Source organism: Leucoraja erinacea, chromosome 9 (genome assembly GCF_028641065.1).
Source record: "Leucoraja erinacea ecotype New England chromosome 9, Leri_hhj_1, whole genome shotgun sequence".
In the NCBI taxonomy this organism is placed as follows: Eukaryota; Metazoa; Chordata; class Chondrichthyes; order Rajiformes; family Rajidae; genus Leucoraja; species Leucoraja erinaceus.
The window spans coordinates 37,106,781-37,128,631 of record NC_073385.1 but is presented as its reverse complement, the minus strand read 5'-3'; the positions used below and the strand labels follow the sequence as shown (position 1 = coordinate 37,128,631).

Here is a 21,851-nt window from a genome sequence, read left to right as displayed (position 1 = left end):
TTAAGTAGAAGTTGCGATCACTGTTGTACATAGCATTGTAGGGAATGATGATAAAGCACACACACCAAAATCCTATACTTCCTGCGGCGGAAGTGGAGGACAGAGATGTGTGGTGCATCCGTCACCATTCCCGTTGGAAACCAGCACCACTGCGTTTGCCATTGTTTTCAACGTTGATGATGATTTTAGGAAGGAGATGAGGAATTTCTTCAGTCAGTGATGAATCTGTGGAATTCTTTGCCACAGAAGGCTGTGGAGGCAAAGTCAGTGGATATATTTAAGGCAGAGATAGATAGATAATTGGTTACTAGGGGTGTCAGGGGTTGAAGGGAAGGCAGGAGAATGGGGTTAGGAGGGAGAGGAAGATCGGCCATGATAGAATGGTGGAGTGATGGGCTGAATGGCCTAATTCTGTTCCCATCACATGACCATATGAAGCACATTGTTTGCAAGTCTGAGATATGGGACTCAAATTAGGCAATCGGTTCCAAGTTCTGTCATGGGAAGAGATGAAGAGATTAGTAGGTGGGCCGAGGAAATGATTTAAGAATGTGCTCAATGCCCCAATGAGAAAATTCAACATCCCCACCAGCTTTTGACCATCCCTTGTCCATGATTTCTCTAAATGGAGAGCTGTGCCCATGTAAAGGTAATACAGAACGGTCTGTGTAAACGGATGAAGGAACACATAATTTCACAAACTATCCAGTCGCCCTTCCCATTGAGTATCTCCTGGACATTTGCGGAAGAGTCTGTGCTTTCCAAATTAGTCTCCTTAGTCACCTCAGAATTTATAGAAATAGAGTGGAAATAAGTCATCCTCAGTCATGAGGAACTGCCTGAAAAGCTGTTCAAGGGGACCTATGTACACGAATCCCTGAAAGTTAATATTCAGGTATGACAAGCAATAAGAAAGGCAAACAGTGTGTTGGCCTTTATTGCAAGAGGATTTAAGAACAAGAGTAAAGATTGCAATTACATAGAGCCCTGGTGAGACCAAACTTGGAATACCGTGCACAAGTATGATCTCCCCACCAAAGAATATATACATGGGATTGAGGAAGTTCAAACATTCACCAGACTGATTTCCAGGAAGCAAAAGATGGAGGGGAGTGTGTTGTACTGAAGTGAGGTTAAGTACACTGGCCCTGTACTTACTTGATCTTACAAGAGAGGTGCATAATCTCATTGAAATACAGGCCCTTTTTTCATGGCATGAGATAGTACATGCAGGGATAACATTTCCCCTGGCTGGAGTTTCCTGGACCAACAAATAAGGGCCAATCATTCAGCACAGAGATGAGAGGATGGAATGCACAACCCTGGATGGCTGTGGAGGCTCAGTTGCTGAGTGTATTCAAGAAGTCAGGAGATTTTTGTTTTTTGAAAGAATCAATATATATGGGAGGGAAAAGGCATGAGTAAGGTGACATGCTTCAATGACTACTGACCGGTGGCACTAACGTCCATGGTGATGTTGGTTATGGTGCATATCAACTCCTACCTCAGCAAGAACCTGAACCCACTAAAAATTGCCTACTGTCATAATAGTTTCACAACGAATGCAATCTTGCTGGCTCTCCACTCTGCTCTGGACCACTTGGAAAATAAGAACACCACATGTCAGGCGGTTGTTCATCGATTACAGCTTGGCATTCAACATCATCATCCTCACCAAACTGGTTACCAAGCTCAAGGAATTGGGTCTCTGCGCATCCCTTTGCAATTGGATCCTAGTTTTCCTCAGCCACAGACCACCATTGGTATGAATCCGCAACAACACCTCCTTCTCGATAACATCAGCACAGGAGCACCTCAAGGCTGTATGCTCAGTCCCCTGCACTACTCACTCCATGCCCATTACTATGTAGCCGGACACAGTTCCAATACCATCTTTAAATGTTTTAATTTGCCAATGACACCGCCAGTGTTGGACGAATTACAGATAATGATGAGTCAAGAGTATAGGAGAAATATCGATCATCTGATTGAATGGGGCCAGAACATTAACCTTGCTCTCAATGCCAGTAAAACGAAGGAGCTGATTGTTGACTTTAGAGGTGGGGAGGATGAAGCTTCACAAACCTGTCTTCATTGATGGGACAGTAAAGTTATAAGAGAGTAAATAACTTCAATTTCCAGTGCATATACCGTATAGGCCGGCGAAGAAGACGCACCTGCGTCGAAGTCGCACCCCCATTTTGAGTTGCTAAATTTTGAAAAAAGGCTGTCGGGCCAGGATCAAGGGTTTGGTTCAAGGAGGCAATAAGGATAGGGAGCCCCCATCTTCACCTGTCCCACAATGCGCTATGCGGTTCAGGTCTGAGTGACGGGGACTTCCTGACTCATGGAGATCACATAACGGCGGGGTGGGGGGGGAGAGAGAGAGAGTGGAGAGAGGAGGAGAGAGGGGGGGGGAAAGAGAGGGAGGAGGGGGGGAAGAGCGAGGGGGAAGAGAGGGAGGGGGGGGGGAGAGAGACAGAGACAGAGCGGAGACAGAGAGGGACAGAGACAGAGAGGGACAGAGACAGAGAGGGACAGAGAGGCAGAGAGACAGAGTTAAACCCTATCCAGTTAAATCCTGGCCAGCCTCAGATCAATACTGATCCCTAATCACCAGTTAGAGTGAACCAAATTATCAGACAATGTAAAGAAACGTATTTGGAACATTGGGATAAAGAAACCAAAAACCAAAGCAGATTAGAATGTTACCGTGCCCTAAAAAGAGATTATAAATTGGCAGACTATCTCTCAACTGTTAGAGGCATAAAGCAGAGACAGACCCTCACCAAATCCAGGTTAAGTGACCACAATTTGGCAGTTAAAAAAGGAAGACAGAAGAGATTCTGGCAACCAAGAGAAAACAGAATATGCGGCCACTGTTTGACAGATGAGATTGAAACAGAGGTGCACTTCCTCCTAAAATGCAAAAAAATTGACAAGACAAGGAAAACATACTTTGACAAACTCAGTGTGGCAACCCCTGATTTGAAAGAACTAGATGATACATCAAAACTAAGAATAATCCTTGGCGAAGGAAATACGGCACATCCTGGTGCACAATACGTAACAGCATGCCATAACCTGAGAGACAGTGAATGACCAACATGCACATATGTACGCACACACTAATTGACATTAACTGACACTAAGAAATTAATATTGAATTGCTAAACTTGCTATTCTGTTGTACCGCTTACAGCTACAAGAGCGTGTAGCAATCAATAAAGGGCTATAGGCCTATTGCGAGTTTATGTACAGGGACATATCTATCCATGCACTGTAGACTTGTATTTATACTGATGCATTTTAAATATGTATGTCATCTTTTATACTTTGGCAATATAACAATGTATTTTTATCATGCCAATAAAGTTTTTTAATTGAAATTGAATTGAGAGAGGGATTTCAGGGTTTATTTTGCACTTCATTGGGGCTTTTAAAATGTATTTAACTTTTTTTGTTTATGATGTTATCTATGAGTATTTTCTTTACTGACCCGTTATGCTACTGCAAGTAAGAATTTGATTGTTCTGTTTCTCGGTATACAAGACAATTAAACACGCTTGAGTCTTGAAAACAGTGTAAAAGAACAGCCATTGTTTTATTGAATGATAGAAAAGGGTTCAATGATCCATTCCTGATTTTATTTCACATGTTCTTAGACTCAGATTCAGATTCAGATTCAACTTTAATTGTCATTGTCAGTGTACAGTACAGAGACAACGAAATGCATTTAGCATCTCCCTGGAAGAGCGACATAGCATATGATTTGAATAAATATTTACATTAGCATATATACAGACATAGTGTTTTTCCTGTGGGAGGAGTGTCCGGGGGGGGGGGGGTGATTGGCAGTCACCGAGGTACGTTGTTGAGTAGAGTGACAGCCGCCGGGAAGAAGCTGTTCCTGGACCTGCTGGTCCGGCAACGGAGAGACCTGTAGCGCCTCCCGGATGGTAGGAGGGTAAACAGTCCATGGTTGGGGTGAGAGCAGTCCTTGACGATGCTGAGCGCCCTCCGCAGACAACGCTTGCTTTGGACAGACTCAATGGAGGGGAGCGAGGAACCGGTGATGCGTTGGGCAATTTTCACCACCCTCTGCAAGGCCTTCCGGTCGGAGACAGAGCAGTTGCCATACCATACTATGATACAGTTGGTAAGGATACTCTCGATGGTGCAGCGGTAGAAGTTCACCAGGATGTGAGGAGACAGATGGACCTTCTTCAGTCTCCTCAGGAAGAAGAGACGCTGGTGAGCCTTCTTGATCAGAGTTGAGGTATTGTGGGTCCAAGAGAGGTCATCAGAGATGTTAACACCCAGGAACCTGAAGCTAGAAACACGTTCCACCTCCGTCCCGTTAATGTGGATGGGGGTGTGCGTGCCGCCCCTGGACTTCCTGAAGTCTACAATGAGCTCCTTGGTCTTCTTGAAGTTAAGGGCCAGGTTGTTGTCAGCGCACCTTGCTGCTAAGTGCTGGACCTGCTCCCTGTAGGCCGACTCATCGTTGTTGCTGATGAGGCCAATCACCGTTGTATCATCTGCATACTTGATGATGGTGTTAGTACCATGTACAGGTGTGCGTACACAAAGCAAAATGCACTATTCAATGTAATTCAATGGTAAGCCAGAAGGTAGGAAGCGGCATACATTGGACACCAATGTTTCTACATCTAAGTTCAATCACATTGAGTCAGAATTGTACAGCGTGGAAAAAGGGGCTTCAGCCCAACTCGTCCATGCTGACCAAGATGCCTCATTTGACTCGTATCCCTCCTAACTTTTCCTATCCATGTGCCTGTCCTAGTGTATTTTAAAAGCTGTTATAGTACCTGCTTCAACTACCTCCTCTGGCAGCTCATTCTAAATACCTATCGCCCTCCGAGTGAAAAAAGTTGCCCTTCAGGTTCATATTAAATCATGTTCCTCTCACATTAAACATATGCAAGTCCTCTTGTGATTTTTCTCCTCACATTTGAATTGGCTGCTGAGAATCATTGCCCAGCCACTTTAAATTGTGCTTTTCAGGTAGCTGCCAACATCATAAGAATTTGATCCATTCTGTTACACTCACACGCAGAGGAATCGTGAAAAGAAAGGGAACCAAAACAAAAGTGCAAGACCATCCTAGTTCAAATTGCTCAGAACTACAATTTAACCATTTGATTTTGAAAGTACCAAATAGTATACAACTAATTCATAAAATATTCAGGGGATTTTTACCTTAGTTGCTGTAACAAATTATTTTCCTAGTTGGAATATGTTTAACATATATCTGTAAAGACTAAATGTAAGATTATAAAGAAAAGGTATTGGAATAAAATGATGGTAGTTGGTCCCTTTGGACTATGGAATGAAAAATCTCTGCAGAAGTTAGTTTTATTCTGACCACTGTTGACATGCCAGAATATGACTGGTGTGAAGTTAAATGATGTATGTGCTCACAATCCTTTGGATTTCTAAAACATTTCTAAAAAGATACTTAAACGTACCAAGAACATGGCTGTTACCATCACAACTCTCAAAACATTTAAATTTAACAAGAGGTTTAGCTCTATAACAAACATCTCTAGAAGGGAGAATTTAAATTAGAACCATGCAGTATAAACAAAGTATTGTCTAGATTGAATCTTTTTGCATTCCTGGTCCACTAGATATAACTGCATTCAATATTTTAAATACTTTACATGTAATAAATATTCCCAATTTATTTTGATGAACACATTAGTCATTTTCCAAAACAAATTTAGCAACTTTATTTTTACTGTTGGTATAGTATTTGCTAATATCATCATCCACTAAGATTTTAAATTACATATACATTTTGTTATTTCCTACATTGGCTTCTCAACAATTATGCTAATTCAAAATGTTTTATTCTGTCCCGATTAATTATTTTACAGACAAAGGCAAAATCAGTTTTCATCCAAAATTAAGAGCTGTCATGCAATTTTGTTGAATTAAATGGAAATATGAGTAATGCGACTACCCAGTGGTAATGAGAACAATATCTAAACAAAACAAATTAATTATGCATCTACATATTTTCTTTGTGGTACATTGATCTATAATTTTTGCAGGCAAGGGTAAGGTTATGAACGGTTTCACTTTAAATCAAAAGTTCTCAAACATAACTGTGCCCCTTCTAACTTTATCACACATTCCAGTTTGAACAGCTAGGTTTTAAATCATCTTTGAAGCGAGCTAAATGCATTTTGACTGATCAGTAACACCCAAAGTTACTGATTAACATTCTTCATCTGATAGCTAATCAATGGCACTGCACGAAAACCAAGATTCCACATTGAACTGACCCCACTCTTAAAATCAATGGCTTGACAAATATTTACTCACAACAAAGGTGTTTTTACCTTTTACCAAGCTGTGTGTATAAAAGTACTTTAAAAAAAAACCTCTCTGAACAAATAATAGCGTCGGCATATATTCTGTACATGGAATCGAATGTCTCTAGGTCTCCACATGAAAATAATTTCCCATAATCTATCTGCACCTCAATAACATGTAACTCAGTTATCTATAGGGGGGTTGCACGTAAGGTCATTGGGTCAAAGGGCGTGACGCACGGAGCAGCTCAATCCATGTGGAGGACATGGCAGCTTCCGGCACACACTGTTAACACATGGAACGTGTACCTTCTTACCTGTTAAAAACTGCCAAAATTGTCATTTTTTGTGCTATAAATATTTGTGGGTGTAGTCATTTGAAAGCGGGAAGGTTTGCTCTGAACCCGAGCACCAAGATGTAAGCGGCTGAAGGAGCACATCCCTCTGGACAGCCCCCACTCTCCCCCTGGGTCAGCCTCCCTCCGCCCCGTCTCTCCCTGTGGGCCGCATTGTCACGGGCTGTCGCACATACACGGGGCCGGGGCGGAGCGGATCCGGGGCCAGGGGGGCGAGGGGCCGAGGTTGGGTGGCGAGGGGCCGGGGCCAGGGGGCGAGGGGCCGGGGGGTAGATCAGGTAGAGTCTCTTGACAGACAGACAAAGGGAATCGACCCGATCTACCCGATCTATTCCTCTGATGATTTTATACACCTCTATAAGATCACCCCTCATCTTCCTGAGCTCTAAGGAATAGAGTCCTAGCCCGCTCAACTCCCTATAGCTCAGGCCCTCGAGGCCTGGCAACATCCTCGTAAATTTTCTCTGCACCCTTTCCAGCTTGACAATATCTTTCCCATACTAAGGTGCCCAAAATTGGACACAATATATGCGGCCTCAGCCACGTCTTACACAACTGCAACATGACCTCCCAACTTCTATACTCAATGCTCTGACTAATGAAGGCCAATGTTCCAATGTTTTGACCACCCTATCTACCTGTGATGCCACTTTCAACTAACTATGTACGTGTACTCCAAGATTCCTTTGCTCTACAACACTCCTCAGAGCCCTACCATTCACTGCATAAATACTGTTTGACAATGTACCTGAAATCTTTGCATCAGACTTTCAGAGAGAAATCCAAATGACTAAAATGTACTAAATGTGTAAGTTTCCGCCATGTGGTATCTATGCACCATCACAGCTGCTTGTAACATCAGAATGCATCTGAGACCAAACTGGCCACATTGCACCTGCTGTTAATATAAATTAATCTCTACTTTGAATTAATCCCCTCATGCAAACAGCTGCTTCCACAAATCAGCCTTACAACTATAGATTAGATTGGATACTGACAGTCTTGCAGTCAACATACTGAATGGATCTATTGCCAGCTTCAAATCCAGAAGTGGCAGCCAATGAGGAGCAACATAATGGGCTTTTCCATTATCACTTAAATTAAATGCAATGCCCAAAAGGTAGAAGACTTAATCTCGATAATTACACAGCCAAACTAAAGCCAAGAGAGCACACCAAAGCCTCTACCTCCTCAGAACAACTCGTACCAACTTCTACAGATGCATTGTAGATAGCAGCCTATCCGGATGCATTAAAACTTGGTTTGGCAACACTCTGCTCAAGACTGCAAGAAACCTCAGAGGATGTGGATGTGGCACAGTCTATCACACAGACCAAACTCCCCACCATTAATCCCATCTATCCTTCACCCTGTCTTGAGAAAACAAATAATATAACCAAGGAGAGACACAAAATGCTGGAGTAACTCAGCGAGTCTTGCAGCATCTTTGGAGAAAAAGGATGAGCGATGTTTCGGGTTAGGACCCTTCTTCAGACTGAAAGTAGGGAGGGAACTCGAGGTAATAAAAGGCCAGAACAAAGCAGGACTGGCAACAGATTAGCAAGGAAGGGTGGAGCCCATAATGGCCCATTGCTTGTTGATAATGAAGGAATAAAAGGATGCGTACAGTGGAACTAGCAGGACGACTAGGGTGGGAAGGTTACTTGAAATTAGAGAAATTGAAGGTCATAGCGCTGGGTAGTAAGCTGCCCAAGCATAATATGAGGTGCTGTTCATTCAATTTGTACATGGCGTCACTCTGATAGTGGAGGATGCCCAGGACAGAAAGGTCAGTGTGGGGATGGGAAGGGGAGATAAAATGTTTAATAACCGGGAGATCGCGTAGGCGAAGGCGAACTGAGCAGAAGGTGGAACCTTTCCTTCATTGCTGACTTTGTATTGTTCTATGTACGTTTTGATATCTCTCGTTTCCCTCTTCCCGATTCTCAGTCTGAAGAAGGGTCCCGACCCCAAAACATCACCTACTACTTTTCTCCAGAGATGCTGCTTGACCCGTTGAGTTCTTCCTCCTTTTTGTGTCTATAGACAGATACTTATCAAAAGTATGTTAAAAGTGGTTCATGAATGGGTCCACTATTGTAAAGGCCCAACTGACAATGACATCCCTGACCATTATCAAAGAAGGGGAATGTTGGAATAGAATGCAGAGTGATGCTATTACAGTGACACAGAGTCAACGGATTCCAGTGTTTGTCGACATAAGGAAATGCAGATGCTGGAATTTTGCATAGAACACAAAGCTCTGGAGTAATTCAACGGGTCAGACAGCATCTCTGTAGGACATATATAGTAATTGTTTCAGATCAGGTCTCTTCTTCAGCACTTGTTCTATTGTTTTTATTCTTGTTACCGTGTAGTCAGAATGTGTGACGGGTGAAGATCCTGTAGAACAACCGTCAGGTAGTTTGTACTATTTTATGTTGCTATTTTGCCACACTGATTAATGTATCTGCATGAACGATGTATGTAATGTAACTAAGTGAAACTGAATTCTGTCAGCAGAAAGTTAAAGTGCTTCAGATATGATTATGCATTGAAATATTAGAGCTTCCTTCAAAACAAGCTCTACAGATGTCGAGTTGATATCCAAGAAGGACAACCTACACATTTTTGGACCTTTTTAGCTTTCGATGTTTTCTTCACATGCAACCAGGGAAGGAGGCACAGAGTGAGTTACAACATGTGCTGAACAGATGGATGAATGGGATTTGTTGATGAGGTAGAGGTAAGAGTATTAGTAATGCCCTCTTACATAATCGCACTTATTTATATGCATTGTCATCATGCCTGCTGATACTCATGAGCTCAGAAAAAAATAAAACATTGCATATGTGGAGTAAACCTGGCAAAAAAATGTTCAATATATCCGCTGCAGTAAAGCAAGTGACCCTTGGGCTGCAGAATGACGTTGTCATCATTTGCTGTCCCTGCTCATGCAACCCTACCACAATACACTCCACCTTTCCTCTCAATATTCCTGTGCTTCAGTACATTAAAATTAAGATAATTTTTCAGAATAATGTTCTTTATGACTCTTTCTGAGAATAGTGACAGCAACCGGAATAATTTTACCCTCTATATATTTTGGTCAAACTAATTCCCATCTTCATTTGAAAATTACCCTGAAAATGTGCTTATTGAGCTTTGCTTATTATTAGTTTAGTTTAGAAATACAACATGGAATCAGGCCCTTAAGGCCACTGAGTCTTTCAACCATTGATCATCAGTTCACACTTTCACATCCACTCCCTACCCATAAGGAGCAATTTACAGAGGCCAATTAACATACAAACGCACACATCTTTGGGATGTGGGAGGAAACTGGAGCACCGGAGGAAAATTGTGCGGTTACAAGGAAAATGGATAAACTCCACACAGACAGCACCCATGGTTAGGATCCAACAGGGGGTTCTGGCGCTGTGAGGCAGTGACTCCGCCAGTTGAGCCACTCTGCTGAACATTCCATCTCTGCTTTAAAATTTTTTTGTAAACTTCTTGGCCCCAAAGAAGTAGTTTGGAGTATTTCATTACATGAAAGCAGTACATAAACTTAATCTGTAATACATTATCAGGATGCAAATACTCTAGTATTTTCATACATTAAAAACGATACATGCAGCCTTGCAGCCTTATTCATTCATCATGTAGTCTTCAAAAACATTATTCAAGTTAAATATCCTTGATTGGAAGATGTGAAAAAACAAAAATATGGCGCACATTTTACTATTACTCAAACGAGGAGGAACACTTTTCCTAAAGCAGCTTTATAGGTATGTTACAAAACTTACCTTCAGCGGCGCTGTAATTCTGCCACTGGCCGTGTGCGTGATTTTGGCGCGTTTGAGGGGGGGCGGGGTTAAAACGGGTTTTTTCCCCGACCTGGTCCTGAATTATATTTGTTGGAGTGCAAGATTTTGCTAAAGAATCGTTCCTACAGCCGTTCTGTGTGTTTTTAAAAAAAATTCACCCGACAAGTTAATCGCTGGAATGATTTTAAAAGCAGCTTCTGAAGCCGTCAATGCCGACAACTGGGACGGATTTTATGCAGGACCAGGTAAAAGAAAGTCGTTTATTTTTATGTATAAAAGTATTGCTAAAGATGTATTTAATTCACATTTTACGTTGCGAAACGGTGATTTTTCCCCCCGAAGAACCGTCAGTGTATTTGCTGCAGATATGGGGGTATAAATTCACCGCATCTGAACCTTCTAAATGGTCCCGTTCCAGTAAAACCCACTCGCAAGCTGATTTAAATGGCCATTAATTTACAGGTATTAAATATTAAATTCCTTCCATTTGGCCTATAAACCCATGACAATGAGATTTAAAAATTATGTTATATTCTGAATTATTGTGTGAATGTTATTTGGACACTTAGGCTCTTTAAAAATATTAATCTATTCTTAAGAAATGGATAGATGTTTAGATCTAGTAATTTAATTTTGTAATTAGCTACAATTAGGTAACTAACTAATTATATGCTTTAATTTCAAGTCATCTAAGTAAGATTGTTTCATATTTGTTTCAGAATGCTTCAATCTATAATAACTGAAATTTTCTTTCAGTTCTCTTAAATTTTAAGAAAGTTATCAGCCTTTAAATGTTCTCGATCACAGCTTTTGTGTTAAGTCAATGAAAAAGCAATAGGGAACAAGATGCCAATTTCCGAGTATGAAAATGGCCATAACTTTTTTAATACTGAAGATGTGAAAGTGAATTAGGTGTCAAATTAAAGTTACTTTTATGCTTTATCTGATGGGATAAATTAAAGACATGATTTTTAAAATCTCAAAATTTTGTAACATTGCTAAGCTTTATGCTAGATTAACGTTAGATTTTTTACATAGCACTTCATTGTTTTCAGTGCAGAGAAGTCTTAAAGATAGGATTTAATTGCATTTGGAAGATAATGTACTAATTTGAGAGTCAGTATGGCTTAGTGAAGGGCTTGATTTGAGTTTTTTGAGGTGATAAAGGCGATTGATTCAGAGCTGCCTTGCCCATAGAAGGCAGAGTATAATGGTGGAAGTGTGTTATTCTAGCTGGAGGTCTGTGCCCAATGGTGTTCACAGGGATCAGTGTTGGGGCCTCTGTTTTTAACATTTTATTTTAAATAGCATTTGAACTTGCTTGTACTTCATGTATTTATCAAATAAATATGACATGAATTTTAATGTTATATGGTAACCTAAAGAATGAGTGAATGCAGCAAAATATATTTTTCATTAGCTTAATTGCATCGGTCACTAAAACGCATGTTTAAAAATGAAACAAAATGATAAATGTTCCTCATCCATTGAAAGTAAATAGTGTAGCTTACCTGTAATAAAGCTTAAGTGCCTGAATTTCTTCCGCTTCTTTCTTACATAGCTGAAACGCAAAATCTCTTTCTTTCTTCATTGTTAATAGCTGATCCTGCAAAATTTAACATTTATCAAGTTTCAGGCGGCATGCATTCACAAATGTTGCTTATTGTTTAATTGTTCGCTTCAATTTAAAGGGATTTGCACACATTTATTGTACTACATATTATATAGTATCATAAACTGCTATCTTTGCATTTTAGTTTACAGGACAAGCACCAATTGATGTTGTCCTTTTTAAATAAGTAGGTCCATGTCTACACTGTTAATGTTTACCTATGATGCTGAAAATATAGTAAAAGCATGGTATTAAGCATTCAAATACAAATCTACAAGTCTTTAATAAAACCTAGCCATACAACTTAAAAATCAGTAAACAAAAATATATACCCATTCTTAGAAGAGTACACAGAAAACAGTAATCTGGATCATCATTTGTGTTTCATAAATTCCAGTGTGTGTTGGTTGTAAGCTTTATCTGCAAGTTTACTGGAATTGATCACTGCAGCTACTGAGGCACCAATTTGCTCACACTACGTTACAGCATCAACAAATCTCTTTGTTAAGTCTTGCATTAGATTGCAAAACAGCCCAGCACCTCTCAGGGACTCTACCAGGATCATAATCGCCTCATAATTAGTGGACATTTGGCTAAGTGCAGCTTTTAAACAATAAAGTAATGGAATTGAGATATGCAAGAATAAAACATATGGGTCATGGGGCTATTGAAAGAACTTCGAAGAAAAATAAACACAACAGTGATAGATATTTGATTCACAGGAGAATAAAGGGTTATGGAGAGCTTGCAGGTAAATGGAGTTAATGTCAGCCATCAGATCAATCTGTCAGTCAGATAATATTAAATGGCAAAATAAACTTGATGGGATATATACCCTACTCTCATTTCTGATTTTGTAATATTATGTGTTGAAATATGTTTTCCTGCAATGTGGCAACAAGAATTGCACATGGTATTTGGCTGTGGCCCCAACTAGCAATTGATTTAGTTCCAGCATGACTCTCTGATCTATACTCTGTGTTTTAACTTTCAGGGATTTGTTAACATTGACCCTAAGATCCTTTTGTTCCTCAATACTTTTAGCATCCTTCCATTTGTCATGTGTTATCTCAACCTATTGTCTCTTTAAATTCATTTCCTCATGATTCTTCCAATTGAATTCTATCTTCCTCATTTTTACCCAACAACCAGTTCATTACTATCTTTCTGCACCCTAAAACTTCTTTCCTCACTATCAACTACACTACCAATTCTGGTATCTTCAGCAAATGTGTTGATCACGGCCCCTACCTTTAAGTCCAAGTCATGAACATAAAACACGAAGAGCAAGAAAGCCAGAATTGAGCACCGCGGAGCTCAAATGTACATCATCTTTTGGTTAATAAAACTTTTGTTTTAAGTGACCTCACTAAACCAATTTTTAATCCAATTTACCACTGTCTCTTCTAAAAACGTTGCATTTTACTTTCCTGATCAAGCTGCCTGAAATGGTTAAACCTTTTGCCAATATCCATAGAAACATCAAATGTGTCACTCTTGGTGACCTTCGTTATTTCAATCATTTTTGCCACAGCCTTTTTCTTTATCCATTTATACCATCCTGTAGTCAAAGAGAATTAGAAAATAGTGGTGATTATACTATTTATTCCTTTGCTTCTTTATAGAGCATCGTATATCTGAATCAGAATTAGTTGCCTGCTTTAAAAAATGCTGGATCCCTTTCTTCCTCTTTAAGGCCAACATCAGTGTCATTTCCCCCTTGCTGATCGATGCAAATAATTTATTTCTAACTATATAATTCATCTGACTACCAAAGTTTACTGCTTTGGTAATCAGATCTTCATGTATTTACCTACACATCTGGAATTGTTTTTCTCAATTTTATACTTTTATCCTACATCTTCTTTGCCATCTTCCTTTTTCAATTTTTTTGCAGTTCAATATTCCTCTCAGCTTGGTGCAGTGCTGAGGTCTTGCTATTTGACAGAACTTTCCTTTTTGTCTTTTCCTCTCCTGTATCTCTCTGGTTTGGGAACTTCCCCTTTTCTTTTATTTACCTGAATTCTTACTAGCTTTTCTTAATAGACAAATATGACAAAACATTGGCCTTGCACCAATTTATTTTTACTTCTGATTTATATTTGTTTCTTTCTTCGCTTTGCTAAATCATACTGAATTGTGATCTCCTCCTCCTGATTGCAGATCCTCTTGCTGGAAATGCTATGTTCAGATTTAGAAAGGTTTTCTAAAATCGATTGCATAGCTGCATCTTCCACACTTTATCGTCACTGTCCAGTTAATGTTATGATTTTTGAAATTCCTGATGATCACTACCTTGCTATTTTTGCACTTTTCTGAAATTTGCCTGTATTTTTGCTCTATTTGCTGCTAATTGATTCTTAGAGCACAACTGATGCAGTGTGACGGACCTTTTTTTGTACTTTTGTTCAACTCATCTGGCCTTATTTGTTGACATCTTGTGCACATCATCCTTCTTCATAGTTATAATTATTACCATAAAACAATATTAACATTCCACTCCTTCCATTTATATCCATCTAATAACCCACTAACCCAGAATGTTCAGCTGCTATTCCTCACATCTTTGTCAACTCTTCATGGCCTTGATAACGTAGTTACATATCTACCTCTGCCTTTAATTTATCAGCTTTTTTTCTGTACTCCTTTCATTAAAGTATAAAAATATGTATTATTGAACACGTTGTTTCCTTTTCTGCAGCCATGTTTTCTCCGTAATTAAATTAATATACCAAAGCTTACCTTTGCATATTTTCATTTATTGAAACTACACTTAGTTTTCCACAACCCCATCAAGCAAGATTATACACTCCACAAAGGCATTAGCAAACATCCCCATAAGGATTTTACTCCTGGACCTATTTTTCCCAGCAAGTACTTTTCCCAATAAAGACAAACCTCTGAAACCTACAGATGCACCATAAAAAGCATAAGTGTTGGGTTATATCACAGCTTTGTTTGGGAACACCTCTGCCTAATATCCAAGGAGAGATAGCCAACCGGATCAAAAATTGGTATCATGGAGTTTTTCAAGATATACATTAAAAGATTGATGAGGGTAGAACTGTAGACGTATATATGGATTTCAGCAAAGCATTTGACAAGTTCCGCATGATAGAAAATTGGCTTCATGGAAGGAAGCAGAGGGTTATGGTGCAGGGTTGTTTTTCGGACTGGGGACCTGTGACTAGTGGTGTGCCTCAGGGTTCACTGCTGGACCAAATGCTGTTTGTCATCCATATCAATAATTTGGATGAGAGCGTACAAGGCATGATTAGTAAGTTTGCAGATGACACTAAAGTGGGTGGTATTGTAGATAGTGAAGATGGTTTTCAAAAATTGCAGTCGTATCCTGATCAGTTGGGCAGATGGGCTGAGGAATGGTTGATGGAGGTTAATACAGAGAAATGTGAACATGTTGCATTTTGGGAAGTCTAACCAGGGCAGGAACTATGCAGTGAATGGCAAGGCGGGCAGGAACTATGCAGTGAATGGCAAGGCTCTAGGGAGTGTTGTAGAGCAGAGGGATCTATGCGTGCATGTATAGTTCCTTGAAAGAGGCATCACAGGTAGATAAGATAGTCATGAAGGCCTGTTGCACATTGGCTTTTATCAGTCAGAGAATTGAGTGTAGAAGTTGGTAGGTTATGTTACAGTTACACAAGACATTGGTGAGACCACATTTTGAACATTTACTAGAATGTTGCCTGGGTTTCAACAACTAAGTTACAGAGATAGGGTGAATAAGTTAGGTCTTTATTCTCTGGAGTGCAGAAGGTTAAGGGGGGACTTGATAGAGGTCTTTAAAATGATGAGAGGGATAGACCGAGTTGATGTGGACAAGCTTTTCCCTTTGAGAATAGGGAAGATTCAAACAAGAGGACATGACTTCAGAATTAAGGAACAGAAGTTTAGGGGTAATATGAGGGGGAACTTCTTTACTCAGAGAGTGGTAGCAGTGTGGAATGAGCTTCCAGTGGAAGTGGTGGAGGCAGGTTCATTGGTATCATTTAAAAATAAATTGGATAGGCATATGGATGAGAAGGGAATGGAGGGTTATGGTATGAGTGCAGGCAGGTGGGACTAAGGGGAAAAAAAAATTGTTCGGCACGGACTTGTAGGGCCGAGATGGCCTGTTTCCGTGCTGTAATTGTTATATGGTTATATGGTTATATATGGAATATTGTGTTCAGTTTGTGGGGCATCTTGATCGGCATGGACAAGTTGGGCTGATGGACCTGTTTCCATGCTTTTTGACTGCCTTTTTCCCCTCCTTTTACCAGACTCTCCACCATTGACTACGTGTACACATCATGCTGCCTTAGAAAACCTGCCAACATAATGAAGGACATCCCACCTCATTCCTACTTCTCCCCGCTCCTGTGGGCAGAAGATACAGAAGCTTGAAATTGCAAACCACCAGAACCGGGAACAGCTTCGTCCTTCTGTTATCAGGCTTCTGAACAGCCCTCCCATTAGCCCGGGCATTTTCCGAATCACCTCTACCCCATTGCAGATATTGGACTGCCTATGGAACTGATGCGTTTCAACGCTGAAAACTAAATTCTGCACTCTTTATCTTCCCCACTGATCTATCTATTGTACTTGTGTTCGACCTGATTGTATCTATGTGTAGTATATTCTGATCAGATTGGACCGTATACAAAATAAAGTATTTTACTACAACCTCGGTAAACATGACAATAAATCTAAACCTAGGAAATCATTTGGCCTGACAAATAGGGTTACACTATCAAAATCCGCAGAAGACAGAAAGGGATTGCTAAATCTTAAGTGACAAAAATATATGTAGATTGGTTATTGCATGTGAACCAATCAGAGTAATGTACTACCACTAACCCCACCTTACTGTACACTCTATATTAACACTCACTTCCCATATTATGTAGTTACGCCAGTGGTTGAGATGAACTAACAACGTATTGTACTAAACCATTATGATTGATGACTAAAGCTGACTTTGAACACCAGACTGTGTCTGTACAGTTGTCTTTGGCATAGATAACTAAATTGGGCACAGTGCCTGGTGACTTTTAGTGCATGATACATAGGGATATGCATTTTCTTAAAGATGATAAAGGAGAAGTGATACACACCAAATGAAGCTGAAGAATATTGAGATTCAGATTCAATATCTTTAAATGTAGGGAGACGTTTATAACATTCTAGAAAGTAATGTTTTATGAATAAAGTACAGATTAGAATAGTGATTCTACACAAACAATTATTGATTAGGTTAAAATATTTTTGTTTGGTAAACCTTGGATCTGACCAAAGCCATGGAAAAAGAGATACACTGAGATTCCAATAAGCAGAAGTTGTTATAATGAAAAGACATACGGATTATTTTTTTGATAGAGATAACAAGAGAGTTATTAGAAACTGATCAGAAAAATAACACAAAAATCATGGTGGTGTTCAATGTGGTGTTGTTAAAAAGTAACAATACAGATGTCTACCATTTGCATAGTTCATTAGCCAATTGTTTTGATTATTAGAAACATCACAATTATAAATGTTAGCATTGGTATCTGTAAGGAGTGCAGACTCTCACAGGTTGAATCACAAGCATCTTTATTCTTCAGGGCATTAATAACTAAGCAGGTCATCATACATTCACACTGCTACTCTAACTGGTAGACAGTGGGTAGGATCTTACACTATGAATGTTATAATTAGGCGGGGGTTATAATTACTAAGCATTCTAATTGGCTAACAAGCTATAGCTACATCTCTTCTTCTATAAATAAAGTCTCGAAAGCTCGCTGGTGGTTTGGGTACCAGGACCAGGTGTTGTCCTTGTGGGTTAGTTGACGCAGAGGGGCTGACAATTCGCTGAGATTAGGGATAAATTTCACAGGTAGTTGACCATGCCTAGAAAACGTTGTAGGCTGGTGACGTCAGTTGGTACTGGCAGCTCGTTGATTGCTGCCGTCTTCAGCGGATCTGGTTTTAGCCCATTGCTGGTGAACACGTGACCTACGTAAGTGACTTCTGGAACCCTGATCTTGCACTTCAGTGGGTTCAGTTTCAAATTAATGTCTCTGGCACGGTCTAGTACTTTACGTAGGTTGGCATCGTGCTCGGTGGCATCGCGGCCATAAACTAAAATGTCGTCAACTATGATGGCACAGGGGAATTCTGCAAACAGCTGTTCCATTGCACGCTGGAAATCTTCGCTGGCAGAGTTGATGCCAAAGGGCATTCGTAGGAATCGGTAACTTCTCAACTAGGTTGCGAATGTTGTTAACGCCGATGAGGCACGGTCTAACGGGATTTGCCAAAACGAGTTTTTGGCATCCAGAACTGAGTAAACCGTTGCGTTACCGATTTGTGCCGCTACGTCTTCGGTGGTTCTCAATGGGTAGTGTTGGCGTTTGATTGGTGTTCAAATCTTTAGGATTGATGCAGATGCGCAACTCCTTTTTGTCTTTCTTTGTGGTGACAACCACGGTGGAAATCCAATCAGAGGGTTCGCTGACTTCGGCAAGAACTCCGATGGAGACCATACGTTTCAGTTCATCGTGTATTTGCTCACGCATAGCATGTACGAGAGGGGTGACTGTATGGTCAACACTGATCTTATATGTTGTAGGTAGTTTGCCAAGTTTGTTGTCAAACAAATCTTTGTAGTTAGATAGCATCTGTCTAGTTGGTTCCTCAGTCAAGCAGAGTTTGTGGACAGCATGCCCGAAATAGACCAAACCCAGGTCATGGCATGCATCGATGCCTAGCAGGGTTTCAGAACTTGGCTGAACGATGTAAAATAGCAAGTCCTTGTCCTGTTCATTGATGGTACATTTGAAATCGGCTTTGCCCAGTGGGTGAAGAATTTCTCCTCTGTAAGCATGTAGAGTGGAGCAGTCTTTTTTCATGAGCTCAGTGGTTCTTATCTTGTTGAACACTTTGAGTGACATGATGTTCACGCAGGCGCCGGTATCGGCTTTGGCGATCAGTGGTTTGTTATTGATTATCATGGTCACAGCAGGATCAGTCACTTTGCCTGGGGTGCGCAGGTTTAGGGAAAGTTCGGTAGGCTCAGTGTCTGTGCTATCAGAGTCATTCCCGTGGGAAGATTCGTCGATTCAGTGGAAGTACAGCTCCAAGGACGAAGCTACACCTGAGCTGTACTCCCACTGAATCGACAACAATTAGCAAAGTGGTTGGGCTTTTTGCAATTGTGACATACTTTCCCATGGGCTACGCAAAATTGGCGCCCATGGGGTGGAAATAGTTACAGTTTGTGCACCTTGTGTTAGGCATGCTCTGAGCTTTGCTGGACGCATTGCAAAATCTTTGCGGAGAGTAACTAGCCAAATTCACATTCAACTGTTGATTAGCATTCGCGCTATCAAAAATCAGCCAATGGTGCCACAGTCTCAGCCATCCTACAAGCATGAATTGCTTGCTCTAAAGTCAGTTCTGCATTCCGCAGCAGTTCGGCTTGCGGCGTTACTATGCATTCTAATTGGCTAACATGCTATAGCGAATCAACAGTATCCAAGCTGGATTGTTATAAACTAAACTGTGTGTGTAATCTATCATCCATACAATGGTAATCTATTAAACCATATTAAATTTGAAAAAGGCTATGTAAATATTAGAGAATATAAATACAGAAATTCTACTTGTTTAACACTTTACAGAAGCAATACATTGCAAACAACGTCTGTAAACATGAACTGATTGGCAATTATCATAGCATGATGTTGATTCTAAATTTATTGGATCTTAAGTACAAGCTAAATATCTTGTTTTCTGATTTGTAACCAATTATTACTCTACTACAGCAGTGGTTCATTTGATGATGATGCATTTCTTTCCTATAAGCTGCTGTGTTTAATCCAAATGAGAAGTTTGCTCAAATTTTGTTTTCAAAATCAAAAAGATTCAGAAATTATTTATTTATTCCAGAACTTGCTACATTAGACAAGGAGCTGCAATATTCAAAAGCTAGAAAACAAGAAGTTTAAGCTCCAATTTGTTGTGTCAGAATGTAATAAACAAGATTGTACATTGAAAATATTATACAACATAACAGAGAGAAACATTCAGCCGATCTAGTAAATGGATTTTTGAAAGAGAACGGAATGTATAAAATAAAGCAGAAGATTTTAGTTCTGGCATATTCTTTATCAATATTACTTTTCAGGTACATCCATCCCTGCTCATTGTGAGCTGGGTGAAGCCTCTTTATTCTGTGCCAGTCCAATATATAACAGGTCAAAACGGTGAATTGTAGGTTAAATAATGCTTACTAATTGGCATTCAGTCATTCTAAAACTATATTGAAATTTCAACCCATTTTTCTTTTTGTGCAGCCTGCTTACATGCATATATCAAAATTTACCGACATATCAATTTAACACATCGAGTGGATTTTACTGAAGGTATGATGTACTTAAGTATGAATTTTACACACAGTATATCTTGAAGGACACCTGTGTGAATGAAGTCTGCTGTAAGGTCTTTATTGCCAGCTTAGATTTTTTAGGTACACACCAGCTGATGTTAAAATAATTTGCTTTAAAATGTTGAAGGACACATAGAACTGATGATCAGCACTGCAAGACTATAAAGAAAAAATTAAAGCCAATTTAAACCATTTAAACTTGAGAATCACAGAGAGTGGCCTGAAATCTGTGGCTTTAATTTCAGAAATGCCAGCACTTGTCATCATTACATTGCATAAATGACAAACTAATGTGTTTTGAAGTGCTTCAGTTGTGTTCCACTACTGCAAAGTTAGAAGGGCCCAAGGTCAACGTCCAAATTGGCATTATACACTTTGTTGCAGAGAATACACAAACAAATATACACTCTGGGTTGATCAGCTGTTTGGTAAGCTTGCCTGAATTATAGATTAGAAGTAATTGAAATTACTTTGGTGACATCTCTGCCCAGAGCAGCTCTATTTAAACCTTATGTTCTTTTGTATAAAACAACAGGTCAAATACAAGAGCAATTATTGCCAGGAAACTGCTTTTTAAATTTGCAAAATGAAATGAAACACACCGAAAAAAGTTAACCTTCGATTGAGCAGCACTGAATAAACATTACTACAGAAGTGAATTTCTGACTGTGTGTATATGTGCTATGTGGCTGGTATAGTTGAACTTGGGAATCTGGCAATTGTCAATGAAGCCATATTTCTCTTCAGGTTATGCTGATCCAGCCTTTGCAAAATAAAACCACCAATGGATCAATCATTTGATATGACTTCATTATTTTATGTAGCATTCTCAGTGTATTTGTAATCTCAAGACAGTCCGAACAGTCTCCTGACTAGCCTCCTATTTTCCAAATTCAAATACTCACATCACAATTCTAAACGTGATCTTTTGTATCTGCTGCTCATTTTGCTAACCTTTCGTTATTTTCCTCTGTAGCCTCACAACTCAATTTATTTGTAATTGCTTGTAACTATCAATCTACCAAGATCATTGTGCTGAAATTTTGATCTCTTGCCCAGTCCATATTTTAAATACTCTATATTGATGTGGGCCACATATTTCTACAGTGAGCGGCTTACTTAACCTAATGTTGGAATAACTAATTTTGGGAAGATGTGAAAATGGGACAAATATGTTGATTATGCTAAGGGGAGCAGAGCACAAATGCTTTATTGCTCAGACTTATTGGAGATCAAGAGAGTCATGAATGTTCAATTGTCATACGTTCCGCAATG

General features: G+C 39.8%; 1 protein-coding gene across 3 annotated transcripts in view; it reads right to left on the bottom strand.

Annotated features, from left to right (window-relative positions):
- Positions 1 to 21,851, bottom strand: part of mipol1 (mirror-image polydactyly 1) — a 169,127-nt gene that overhangs the window by 15,805 nt on the left and 131,471 nt on the right. For all 3 annotated transcript variants that reach the window (XM_055640540.1, XM_055640542.1, XM_055640541.1), the window contains one exon: positions 12,042 to 12,136. In XM_055640540.1, the coding sequence (XP_055496515.1) occupies positions 12,042 to 12,136 (95 nt within the window). The remainder of the gene's footprint in view (positions 1 to 12,041; positions 12,137 to 21,851) is intronic.